Source organism: Fonticula alba (assembly GCF_000388065.1).
Source record: "Fonticula alba strain ATCC 38817 unplaced genomic scaffold supercont2.6, whole genome shotgun sequence".
NCBI classification, from domain to species: Eukaryota; order Rotosphaerida; family Fonticulaceae; genus Fonticula; species Fonticula alba.
The window spans coordinates 2,233,693-2,245,112 of record NW_009242976.1 but is presented as its reverse complement, the minus strand read 5'-3'; the positions used below and the strand labels follow the sequence as shown (position 1 = coordinate 2,245,112).

Genomic DNA, 11,420 nt, shown 5'->3' with positions numbered 1-11,420 from the left:
GGGGGGAGGAGGGGAAGGGAGGCGGAGGGGGGAGGAGGGGGGAGAGAGGGAGAGAGGAAGAGAGGAAGAGAGGAAGAGAGGAAGAGAGGAAGAGAGGGAGAGGAAAGACAGACAGAGGGACCATAGAAGAAGCATGTCAGCAGGCATGAAGAGAGACAGAAAGACGGGCTGTGACCACCGGGAGATGGCGCACCTGCTGGTCGATGAAGGAGCACCGGTCGGGCATGATCAGGTACGGATCGATTGGGCACCGGGTGGCCTCGGTGGTGGTGCTCTGATGCATGTCCACCTGCGCCCGCTGGCAGGAGCGTGGCAGCGCCGCACCGGAAATACCAGCCCGCAGGCGCAGCTTCATGTTGTGGCCGCAACTCCGGCAGACAATGTGCAGGCGCGTGGCCTTGGCACTGACGGTCGACGCGCTGATGATGATGCCGGGCACGCGGATCAGGCGCGAAATGTGGTCCGACTGGGGAGGGCGCGACAGAGCGGAACCAGGTGCCGGCAGGACCAGGGAAAGAGGGGGAAAGGGGAACAAAGGGAAACCATGGCGAATCAGTGACCCGGAGCAGCAAACGACGAGCCACAAAAGTACCGGCGCACGGTCAGATCACGGATGGGCACCGCATTGGCCGGAGAGGACAGCAGGATCTGGAACTCCGGGACCGTGTCCATCCGGAGCTGAGACCCGTCGGCCTCTTCGGACTCCGGGGCCAGGAGCTGCTCCTCGGCATGGAGGTGGGCCGCATACGAGCGAACCGCATCCTCAAACTAGGTGTGCCATGAGTCAGAGGAAGGTTGCTCCATTTGCGAGTCGCTGCCGGAGCGAGGGGGGCAAGAGAGTGATATATATATATATGTATACAGCGAGCGAGGGACAGTCGAGGGGAAGCGAAAGCGAAGGGGGCGCACGTGGGGCAAAATCTCCGAGGGGTTGCGGTTGATTTGCTGCACGAGCAGCTCATCGAAAGCCGTCAGATGGGCCAGGTCCACCTCCAGGAAGTACTGGTGGGTGTTGTAGTTCTGCACAAGCTGCTCACTGGGGGGGGAGGGGGGTGCCACAGAAGAGCGAAGTGCGAGGGTGAGTCGGTGCATGAGCGAGGTACATGTGTGTGTACGCGCAGGAAAGCGGGCGCCTCACATACCGGTAGATGAATTCGTTGTCCAGCTGGAAGTCGCGGATGAAGCTCTGGAACTGACGCTCCAGGAAGGACTTCTGCGATTGCTGCTTCTGCTGGTGCATGCCCTCGCTGGCGCCGCCATCCTCGCTGGCGACAGTGCCGCCCGACATCTGGGCGGTGAAGATGCGGCCCCTGTCGAAGCCGGACATGTTGCTCTTGTGAAGGGGGGTCCGTGGCGTCGGGGAGGAGGGACAACACCAGGCTGGCTATTACCGGGGGAGGGGAGGGGGAAACGCAACAAGCAGAGGGGAAGGACCGCTTCTTGGAAAGTCCAGGTCCAGGGAAAGGGAGAGGGAGGCGGGGGCGGAGAGGAGGAAGGGCGGCAGGGAGAGGGGGAGATGCCGAGCGCTGGGTCCCCCAGCGACGAGTCGGCAGAATTCCCCTTAAACCGGTCGCGGCCCGGCAGGGGGCGAAAAGACCGGCCCGACACTGCCCTCGCTGCCGGGACCACACCTTGTGTTGGGGACACTTGGCCCTCAGCCTCCCGGCCTTTGGTGGTCACAGGCAAGCGCGCGTACACCCACACACAGAAGAGACACACACGACACGCACGCATGTACGTGCATCGGCAAACCTCGCGTATGACCGGGAACATGCGCAGGGCAGCCAAGCATGCGTCCCGGCCGCGGGCCACCGTGGCCGAACTCGGCCCGGCACCGCGCCGAGGATCGGGAGCATTTGAATTTGATCGAGTAACGGTTCGGTCATGTGATTGCCCCTTTCCCCCGCCCCCCTTCCGCCTGCCCTGCTGGTGGGCTTGGACAAAAGGGACTGGCTCGCCGCGGCCCGGGGGGGGGGGGGGGGGGCGACTTTCTCCCGGCCCGATCTGCTCTGATTTGATGCCGGGGCCGCGGCCCGAGGGCACCTCTGCCCGGGACCAGCATACAGCCACCACCGCCACCGCCACCGCCACCGCCAACACCTTTCCTCTGTATATGCACCACACTTTTGAAGGGCGCCAACAAACACTCGCGATCCTACCTCTTCTCTGATCGCCCCCTTGCGCCTTGCTCGTCGGTCGCGTGCTGCCTGTCGCCTCCGCCATCCTCTGCGCACATCGCCCGTGGCGACCTCCACCGGAGACGTGCTAACACCATGGGGGCCGACTATGACTCGGCCAGTGACGAGCTGAACTACCAGTCCGACTCGGCGTCCGACTCGGGAGCCGGCGGCAGTGACACCGAGGACGTGTATGTCCGGTCACCTGTAAGTGACGATCTCGATGACGGCCAACAGGACGACGACGAAAATGAGGGCATCGAAGATGAGGATGAGGACGCTGAGGACGAGGACGCTGAGGATGAGGACGCTGAGGATGAGGATGCCGAGGAGGAAGAGGACATGGATGACGATAATGACGACAATGAGGAGGAGGAGGACGACGACGACGACGATGAAGACGAGGACGACCATCGGGTTTTGCGGTCATCTGTCGCCGGGCTGAAGCGCTCCCGCTCGGCGGCAAACCGCCCTTTTGACTACAGCTCCGATGAGGATGACGGTGTGTCCTTGGTCTGGGGCTGCTTTTTTTTTTTTCCCCTTTCCCATCGCTCTGCCTTCCTCGGGGTCCTCTCCGGCATCGCACCCGGCCAAGTACACGGCCCCATGCTGACACGCTTGCTGGCCAATCAGACGCCTCCCGCCCGACACAGGAGGAGCTCAGCCACCGACGTCGGCTCCTGAACATCCAACGCCTCGAGTCGGAGATGGTATGTCCCCCCGCCAGGTGCCCTGCACATGGGCCTGGGCCGTGTCGCGCTCGACTCCTGGCTCTCCACTCCCCGCCTAACCTTCTTTATTCTCCCCCCCCCCCCCGGCACCCAGCAATCGGTTGTCCAGAAGCTCTTGTCCCGGCAGCCGGTCAAGCGCCAGAAGAAGGACGAGGATAAGAAGGTGTGCACTCGGCCCTGGCGCCATGTTATGCTCTGTTCCTCGCCTCGCCCTCGCCGCCCCTCCTCGGCCCCCTGCCATGAGACCACCCGCACTGACCCCCACCCAGCCGGAGGTTGCCTTCGAGAGCGTGGCCGAGGTGATCCGCACTCGGCAAGTTGTCATCCCCCCTGCCGACGGCCACGACGAGACGGGACCCCAAAGTGCCACCTTCGTTTCTTTCCCCACCAGTGCCCCCGACACCCTGGTGTTCCCCTTGAAGCCTCGGACAACGCGCAGCTCCAAGCAGCAGCCTGCCGATGCGTGAACCCCCTTTGAGGTCATTCTCCCCCTTTCCCCCCTCTCCCCCCCCCCCTCACAGATCGCTGCGACATGCCGCTCCCCCCGCCCAGCTGCATCGCCTCTCTGCCAATAGATGAGAAGTCGCACTCTCCCCTCGCCGCAGGGGGAGGGGGCACCTCCTGTGGGGTACTCACGTGCAGGGAAAAAGAAGGCCCGCCCCACCGATGGCCAGAAGCCGGGCGCAAATATGACATCTGTGTATACTTCAGCGCACACATACATACACATGCAGATGGGGTTTCTGCTGGGCAGCCCCGCCGGGCCTTCGCTCGAATTGAAAGGGAGGGGAAGAGCAACGGCCCGGTCCACATCTGTGTCCGTACATGTATGTGCCCGTATGCTTTTGTGTGTGTGTGTGTGTGTGTGTGTGTGTGCCTGCCTGGGGCGGCGTGCAGTGGCTGGCCCTACATCCCACACATCGCCGGGCTCGGGTGTGTACGCGTGCGCGCGCGTCGGACACACGAAACACAGGGCAGGCCCCCTGCCCCATGGCAGGGACGAGGAAGCGCAGGAATCAGGCAGGAGGCATGAACACCAGGCCATTTAGGACGGGGTGCCCAGCCCATCCCCATGGCAGTGGGTGCCTCTCTGCCGGTGGCCCCGTACCTGGCCCCGGGGGCCCACACATGTCCGGGGGCCGGCATGAGCCCTGGAAGGTGCCTAGAGCTTGCTCGAAGACAGCAGGATGGCCTTGCTGACCCCCTGGGCGTAGGCCTCATCGGCACGGCGGATGTTGTCCAGCTGGCGGGTCTGGATCTCGCGCTTGGCCGCGGCCAGGTGGTTGCCCAGATTGTCGGTCAGGGCCTTCTGCTCCTCCAGCTTCAGCAGCCGATACAGAAGCCCCGGCTGGACGAAGTCCGTGTCGGTGAGCTTGTACTCATACCGGCCGATGGTGAATTGCAGGTCCTTCGGGCCGGAGTCCTTGTGGTGCACCGGGACGAAGGGCGTATCGCCGGCCGCCTGGCCCACCTGCCGGGGGGTCCCGTCATGGCTGTTGGGCTCGTAGTTCGGCCGGGACTTGCCATTGGGGCCGGTGTTCATGTCGCCATCGCGCTGGTAATTGGCCGGGTGCGCGGCCGGCAGCGGGGCATTCACCGGGATCAGGTGGTGATTGGTGCCCAGACGGTGCCGGTGGGTGTCCTTGTAGGAGAAGAGCCGGCCCTGGAGCATGCGATCCGGCGAGGGCTCAATGCCGGGGACCATGTTGGCCGGGGCAAAGGCTGCCTGCTCGATCTGGGCGAAGAAGTTGTCCGGGTTCCGGTCCAACACCATGCGGCCAATCTTCAGCATGCTGACCAGCCCATGCCGCCAGACCTTGGTCACATCGAAGGGGTTCACCTCGAACTGGGCGCACTCCTCCGGGGTCATGGCCTGCACATACACCGTCCAGGAGGGGAAGTCCCGGCGCTCGATGGCCTCGAACAGGTCGCGCGTGGCGTAGTCCGGGTCGGTGCCGGCCAGGCGAGTGGCCTCCTCATCGGTCAGGTTCTTGATCCCCTGGTCGGTGATGAAGTGCAGCTTCACATAGCGAATCTGCCCGGAGGTGGACACCATGCTCAGGGTGTTGGAGCTGAAGCCGTGCATGTGGCGGAAGCCGTCCGGCGTGCCGCGGCTCGAGAAGAGCACCGTGAATTGGTGCAGCGACTCCGGCACCAGCGAGGCAAAGTCCCAGAAGGCGTCCGGGTCCTTGAGGTTGGTCTGGGGGTTGCGCTTCTGCGTGTGGATGAAGTCGGGGAACTGCGGTTGCGAGGGGAGGACGCAGGGACATTGGTTAAGAGGAGTGAGGCAGGGCCGGTAGGGCAAGAGGGGGAGAGGGAGGGGGGAGGGACGGGGGAGGGAGTAAGAGACAAGCAGGCAGACACGCAGGCAGGCAGGCAGGCAGGCAGGCAGGCAGGCAGGCAGGCAGGCAGGCAGGCAGGCAGGGAGAGAGGGAGAGAGGGGAAAGAGAATGATGACAATGGCGGAGATCATGCCGGGCGCCGCGATGTCGGGCGAGAGGAGGGGAACGATGGCAAGGTACCTTGATCGCATCGCGCACGAAGAAGACCGGGGTGTTGTTGCCAACCATGTCGAAGTTGCCTGAATCGAAGCAGGTTGGACGCGAGACCCGGGCGGGCGGGGAGAAGGGGGGTCAGGACCGAGAGAGAGAGAGAGAGAGAGAGAGAAGGAAGGGAAAAGACAACAGGGACGGGGGCCCGGTGCGCACCCTGGTCGGTGTAGAACTTGATGGCGAAGCCGCGCGGGTCGCGCGCGGTGTCGGCGCTGCCCTTCTCCCCGCCGACGGTGGAGAAACGCGCCAGCACCGGCGTGCGCTTTCCCTTCTTGGACAGGAAGTCCGCGCAGGAGAGGCTGCTGCCAAGCCCGTCGAGGGCGCACTCGAAGTAGCCGAACGCGCCGGCGCCCTTGGCGTGGACCACACGCTCGGGGATGCGCTCGCGATCGAAGTGCGCCATCTTGTCGATGAAGTGCATGTCCTGCAGGAGCATCGGCCCGTCGTGGCCGACGGTCAGCGAGGCCTGGTTCGACACGACCGGCGCGCCGGTCGAGGTGGTCAGGGCCGGGTGGTTGTGTGGCTTGCTCATGGCTGCTGTTGCTTGCGGCTAGACGGGCAGGCAACTAGATGTGGAACAGTGGGGCAGAGGAGGGGGGGGGGGGGGCGGGGATGCGACGAGGACAGAGGGCTCGGAGCGGAGGCAGGAGGAGAACAGGAGGGAGGAGCAGGAGGAGCATGGGTTTGGACAGCCGGCTCGAAGCCCATCGGGCCGGCGCTGCCCCACAATTTATTCTTCGCCCCCCGGCCAGGGCACCCGATCCCCGGTCCACGGGGATCGGCAAAGGGCCGGGGGCGAACGATCTGCCGCTTACCCAAGCGAGCTGATGGCCTCACTCCCCCCCCCCCCCCCCTCCAGGGGGCTGCCCGCTCACGGGGGAGGGGGGGTAACCAAACCAAGGCGAAATTTTGAAGGGGCGCGCCCTCGGTCGCGACAGCCCGCGGCCCCCCTAGCGTGAGCTCTCTCCCCCTCGAGGAGCTGACACTTCGGTCGTGAGCCCGCGGCGACGGCGGGGGGGGGCGGGGGGAGGGAGGGGGGCAGGCCACTGACTCACCTCAGGCCACGCTCGGCCGACGTTCCTGTCCCGGGCGCCCCGGGCCGGACGCGCGGACGGGGAAAATTTTCCGCCCCCCTCCCCCCCCCCAGCTGGGGCGAAGCCGGCCTCCAACACATGTACGCCCCCGGGCCCGAGGGCGAGGGGCTGAGGGGGTCTGGTTGGTGATGGGCCGAAATGAACAGCAGCTAAGCCCCGGAGGACGCAGCATGCACCGAAGGTGCTTGCGAACGCAGGTTGCTCGGACAACCTCGAGCGGTTGCGCCGCCGGCGGACCGCCCTGGGCCCCGGGGGCCGGCGCCCCCGCCCGGGCATCTCTCGCCGTGACACGCCCGCGGCCGGCGCATGTCGGCGTCGCAGGAACACCAAAGAAGGACCCGCGGAGGGAGCGCCCCCGCTCGAGGCGGGCCCACACGCATGCTAGCCGCGTCCCCTTGCTTACTCTACTCGCTCCCTCCCCACGCCCCCCCCTGGGGGGGCGGATCCCCGGGCGCGCGCCGATCGGAACACGGCGGGCGCGCCGGTGCCAACGCACGGCGGGCGCGGCCCGTAGACACTTGTTGGGGGCCTGTGCCCTTGCCCTGCCCGCCCCCCTCGCCAGCGGGCAAAGGCCCCTCCCGAGGGGGGCGGGTCTGAGCAACTACGGCTACGGAGAGCCAGCGGGGCGGGATCATTTATAAGCAAGCCCTCGGCCAGCCCAGGACGGCCGACGCCCCCCCGCCGGCGGGTGGCATACCCTGGCCAGCTTGCTTACACATAGGTTGCACTGTGTCCGGCGGCCGGCGGCCGGCGCCCGCCACAGGGGAGGCCATGTGTATTCTCTAGGGGTGTGGAGGGGGGAACAACAACAGCAGCAGCAGCAGCGGCGGCGGCGGCGGCGGCGGCGGCGGCACGAGAGGCGAGGCAAGACCAAGGCGGGGGGGAGATCAGCCAGGGCCGCGATGCGGACCTCTCCCGGCACCCTCCGGCGGGGGCGGACCCGCCCCGGCGGCCCGACCGGTGACCATCGCCCGGTGTCGAGACATGAATTGATGAAGGCGCTTGGTGTGGACTTCCCGGGCCAGGTCCCCGGACCAGGGGGCCGCCGGACCGCCGGCCGGGGGACCTGCACGCCGGACGGCCCCCGCTCCCGGGCCGCCCCCCAGCGATGTGGCCAAGGTGGCCGCCCTCGACCGCGGCCCGGCGTCCACCGGGGCCTGCCCCGTTCGGAGCCTGTGCTCGCGCTCCTGGCGAGCATAGGCCCCGGCAAAGCGGCGCTCCAGCGAAGCATGGCCCAGCTCCCCGGAAGCACCGGCCGCCAGGAGCCCCGACCGACCGGCGGTCGCCGCACCAAGGAGAAGGTCCGGCTCCCGCCGGCGGGCTGGCACCGGCGAGGGGAACACCAGCCGGCTGGGATCTCGCAAGGTGGGGATGTCATCTGCATGGCCAAACATCAATGGCGGCAGGCGCATCTCGGTGGCGCCCTCCCCCGAGAGCCCATCAAAATCGTGGAAGTACGACAATTGGTTCATGAGCTGCACGGTGAGGCTGCTTTCTTGGGTGGAAGAGCAAGCGGCTGCGCGGCCCCACCACCGGCACACAGCAGGAGAGCACGTCAGTCCACCATCCCCAAAGACGCCAGGCGACGCGAGTAGAGCGGGCCCCTCCCGAGGGCACAGGAAGCACGCGAGCAGGACATGTGGCCAAATGCCACAGGGGTCGCGGCGAGGGCAGGAAAGAGAAAGAGAGGCGGGCGAAAAGGAAAGAAAAAAGGAGGCAGCACATGCCGGCACACGGGGCCCCAGCACGCACATGGCTGGAAGTGGACGCTCTTCGGCGTGGCCAGCAGCCGTCGGATGTAACTGGCCCGATCGAGAACCAGCTCCCCGTGGTTGAAGACAAATGGCCGGACAGACGCCAGCAGGGCCGCCGGTATGGCCAGCAGGCCCGCATCGCCGGCCTCCGGCCGCGGGGCTCCCGGACCCGGGGACGGGCAGGCCCCGCCGGCCGGGGGGAAGTACAGCGGCAGGTAGACGCCCCAGAAGGCGGCTGGCAGGGTGTCCATCGACAGGCCACTCAACGACAGACGGAGATTCCGAAGCAGGACCGAATGGTAATACCGGCGCCGGTCAAAATACGAAGTTAGCGGATGCGCCCCGCTGCCGACCAGCGACTCGACATCACGCGTGGCCCCGGGGCTGCTGGGATCTCCGCCGCCGCCGCCGCCGCCGCCGCCGCCGCCGCCGCCGCCTGCCCGAGGGCCGACCAAGCCCCCGGTGCTCCCGCGCGCCGGCTGGGGCCGGAGGGTGTGCTGATTGTAGATGGCATTCCGCCGGGGGGACCGGTTGAAGCACCGCGACGAGAGGATCACCGTCAGCAGGAGGATCTCCGCGTCGATGCCAGACCCGTCGTCCTCGCCGATCTGGTCCGAGGAGGACAGGCCGCCGCCCGACCCGTGACCCCCGCTGAAGGCCGCGGCCGAGCGCTGGCGCAGCAACCGATCTGCCTGGCCAAGATGATCCCAGATGTGTGCCATGGCCTCCAGCGCAGGGCCCAGCTGGGCGGACGGCCCGCCCGGCTCGTTGCGCCCCCGGAGCTGGTGAAAGGCGAAGGGAAGGAACTCATGGTAGCAGGCCAAGAAACGCCTCGTGATGTCGAGCGAGGCGATGCCCCGTGCATGTGCCACAATCAAGTGCCCAGGTGCGGTGGGCTCCAGGTATGTCCCATTTACTTGGGGCTGCGAGCCGGACGGGCACAGACGCGAGCGGAGATCGGCCTCGGCTGATGGGGCCCAAAGAGGCCGGCGTGGCAGATGGAATGAGCAAAGGACCGGGAGACAACACAAAGCAGACCGGCGGCTTACGCACAGGGATTGTCCAGGATGAGGCCGATGGAATCCTTCAAGGAGCGAGCCGGCTCGCGGCCTAGAGAACCGGCGAAATATCTGTGCGTGCGTGCATGTGCGTGCATGTGCGTGCATGTGCGTGCATGTGCGTGCGTGCGTGCGTGTGCGTGCATGTGCGTGCATGTGCGTGCGTGCGTGCGTGCATGTGCGTGCGTGCGTGCATGTGCGTGCGTGCGTGCGTGCGTGCGTGCGTGCGTGCGTGCATGTGCGTGCGTGCGTGCGTGTGCGTGCATGTGCGTGCGTGTGTTTCCCAGTGTGGGGGGCAGGCAGTGTTAGTGGTGATGAGGAAGGACGGGACGCGGGGGGGGGGGAGGAAACAAGTGTGGGAGGACGGAAGAGGAGAGGAGCGCACTCGGAGGAGACATTCAAGAGGCCCAGGAAGCGTGTGGCATTCAGCGCCAGACGCAGATCCCCCGCCGAGGAAGCACAGATGTCCTCCAGTTGTTGGGGCTTGAGCGCTTTGAACGTCCCAGTCGCCATGGAGAAAGAGAGAGAGAGAGAGAGGGACCGAGGATGGGTCAGTATGGACCGAGGCCGCCAAGGCAGGAGGAGGAAGGGCGGGCGAAGGTGCAATGCGCACGGAAGATGGCCACATGCTGGTGGATGTGGGTGAGAAATTGCAACAGGGCCGCCTGCGGCACCGGGTTGAAGCGAACATGCGAAATGAAGTAGCCCGGCGAATAGGATCCCCCATGCCGGGACAGGGAGCCTGCCCTGGCCGGGGGGGCGGGACCGCTGGCGCTGGAGGTCTGAACGAGGGCGATGTCCCGCGGAACCAGGCCCATCAGATTCGCGAAGTAGCTGGAGGTGCCGCCAGAGGCGAGGCCCCGATTGCGAAGCGGGGCCCCGGTGAAGTTCTCCACATGCGACTCGGAGCCCCATAGGTCGGTGACCGTGAGGACCAGCACACAGCGCGAGTTGAAGGACAGAAAGTTCCGAAGGCACTCGTGGAATTGATCCCGGACGGCGATGTTCGACAGGTGGGGGAGGTCCTTCACGAGCAGCACGTTCGATGGACTGGAGGACTTCCCATCAACCAGCACATCTCTCAGGCCACCCTCAGCCTCGCCATCGGGCGCATTGCCATCCAGCGACGGGAGGGCGGCCGACTGGGCCAGGAAGGAGACGAAGCGCGAGAGCACGCCGCCCGACCGGTTGGCTGGGACGAGGGGGTGAGCGCGGGATCCGGAGCAAACTGAGGGCTGACGGATGTCCCGCCATCGGAGGGCGGGAGAAAGGGAGGGAGGGAGGGAGGGAGGAAGGAAGGAAGGAAGAGGGCGAAGGTGGTGGTGAGGGGATGGCAGAGGTGCGCACACTCGAGACTATCCCCCAGGCGGCGAATGGTGTTCGGCCCGGTGGGATTGGTCCACTCCCGCAGGGGGTACTTCCGCTGGGTGCAGATCTGCCGCAGGGCCGTGGCCTTGCCCGAGCCAGCGGGACCGGAGAGGATGATGATGCGGTTGCGATCGCCCTCATCGGGGCCCTTCGATGAACCACGCTGCCTGCTCGGGAAGACCAGCAGGTCTGCCAGCTCGGCGACCTTCTTCGCATTCACCGGGCTGCGGATGCCCTGGATGGGGCGCCGGCAGCCGCGAGGCAGGCGCACAGGGAGGGACCGAGCAATAGTCAGTCGTGACGAAGGAGCCAGACATGGCGTGGGATGCCTCTCGGCCATGACGCACAAGGAGGGGCATGCCTCGCTCGCCGAAGAGGAGATCCCCCACGGGGGGCGCCCCGCCGGTCGGCGAATCCGTCCTGTGAAAGCGTTTGCTTGGGTGCGCCGCGATCTGCAGCGGCGGCGAGGGGGGACGCTTGCCGGGGAGCATGGCGAGTGGGGGAGGTCCGAGGCCCGGTCCGGCAGCGACGACGAAAGACAGCCCTTGGTCCAGGCGGAGAGGAGGCAGGTGGCCGGTGTTGGCGCGCCCGGGTGCGCCCAAGTGTGCCCCGCCCAGGGGGGGGGGGTATAGAAAGAGAAAAGCAACCGCTTGATCCCGCTCGCCGACAGAGACGGGGCGGGGGGG

General features: G+C 66.7%; 4 protein-coding genes across 6 annotated transcripts in view; 1 reads left to right on the top strand and 3 right to left on the bottom strand.

Moving 5' to 3' along the window:
- H696_04142 overlaps positions 1-1,506 on the bottom strand; it is a 3,921-nt gene extending 2,415 nt beyond the window's left edge. The window contains exons 1-4 of one of the 2 annotated variants that reach the window (XM_009498027.1): positions 1,143-1,506; positions 910-1,036; positions 601-768; positions 194-466 (exon numbers count right to left, since the gene is read on the bottom strand). In XM_009498027.1, the coding sequence (XP_009496302.1) occupies positions 194-466; positions 601-768; positions 910-1,036; positions 1,143-1,327 (753 nt within the window). In that variant the 5' untranslated portion in view covers positions 1,328-1,506. Of the gene's footprint in view, positions 1-193; positions 550-600; positions 769-909; positions 1,037-1,142 lie in introns of those variants that run through there. The other variant, XM_009498028.1, reaches the window with a different exon arrangement.
- A 767-nt stretch (positions 1,507-2,273) lies between these two features.
- H696_04141 (hypothetical protein) lies at positions 2,274-3,425 on the top strand (the record flags this gene model as incomplete). The annotated part of the gene is made up of 4 exons (XM_009498026.1): positions 2,274-2,679; positions 2,811-2,887; positions 3,003-3,071; positions 3,178-3,425. 4 exons carry the CDS (start codon positions 2,274-2,276, stop codon positions 3,373-3,375), a joined length of 750 nt encoding a protein of 249 aa, XP_009496301.1. The 3' UTR covers positions 3,376-3,425.
- Positions 3,406-6,057, bottom strand: H696_04140 (catalase). Its single transcript, XM_009498025.1, has 3 exons — positions 5,617-6,057; positions 5,431-5,489; positions 3,406-5,147 (listed from the first exon to the last, which is right to left on the bottom strand). Exons 1-3 carry the CDS (start codon positions 5,990-5,992, stop codon positions 4,071-4,073), a joined length of 1,512 nt encoding a protein of 503 aa, XP_009496300.1. The 5' UTR covers positions 5,993-6,057; the 3' UTR covers positions 3,406-4,070.
- A 1,329-nt stretch (positions 6,058-7,386) lies between these two features.
- Positions 7,387-11,343, bottom strand: H696_04139. 2 transcript variants are annotated; one of them, XM_009498023.1, is made up of 7 exons: positions 11,082-11,343; positions 10,714-10,969; positions 9,980-10,558; positions 9,752-9,857; positions 9,362-9,438; positions 8,307-9,275; positions 7,387-8,070 (listed from the first exon to the last, which is right to left on the bottom strand). In XM_009498023.1, exons 1-7 carry the CDS (start codon positions 11,223-11,225, stop codon positions 7,442-7,444), a joined length of 2,760 nt encoding a protein of 919 aa, XP_009496298.1. In that variant the 5' UTR covers positions 11,226-11,343; the 3' UTR covers positions 7,387-7,441. The 2 variants fall into 2 exon arrangements, with proteins under 2 accessions (XP_009496298.1, XP_009496299.1); XM_009498024.1 differs by lacking the exon at positions 11,082-11,343 and having other exon boundaries at positions 7,442-8,070; positions 10,714-11,006.
- Between the last annotated feature and the right edge of the window lie 77 nt (positions 11,344-11,420).

Excerpts from the sequence above, each read along its gene's own strand:
- H696_04139 (XM_009498023.1), bottom strand. The coding sequence starts at position 11,225 with ATGCTCCCCGGCAAGCGTCCCCCCTCGCCGCCGCTGCAGATCGCGGCG. Across the intron at positions 10,559-10,713 it reads CCTGGGGGATAGTCTCGAGT|CCAACCGGTCGGGCGGCGTG; the intron begins GTGCGCACCTCT and ends CCCTCGTCCCAG. Across the intron at positions 9,439-9,751 it reads CTCTTGAATGTCTCCTCCGA|ATATTTCGCCGGTTCTCTAG; the intron begins GTGCGCTCCTCT and ends ACGCACGCACAG.
- H696_04140 (XM_009498025.1), bottom strand. The coding sequence starts at position 5,992 with ATGAGCAAGCCACACAACCACCCGGCCCTGACCACCTCGACCGGCGCG. Across the intron at positions 5,490-5,616 it reads CAAGTTCTACACCGACCAGG|GCAACTTCGACATGGTTGGC; the intron begins GTGCGCACCGGG and ends GCTTCGATTCAG. Across the intron at positions 5,148-5,430 it reads TCGTGCGCGATGCGATCAAG|TTCCCCGACTTCATCCACAC; the intron begins GTACCTTGCCAT and ends TCGCAACCGCAG.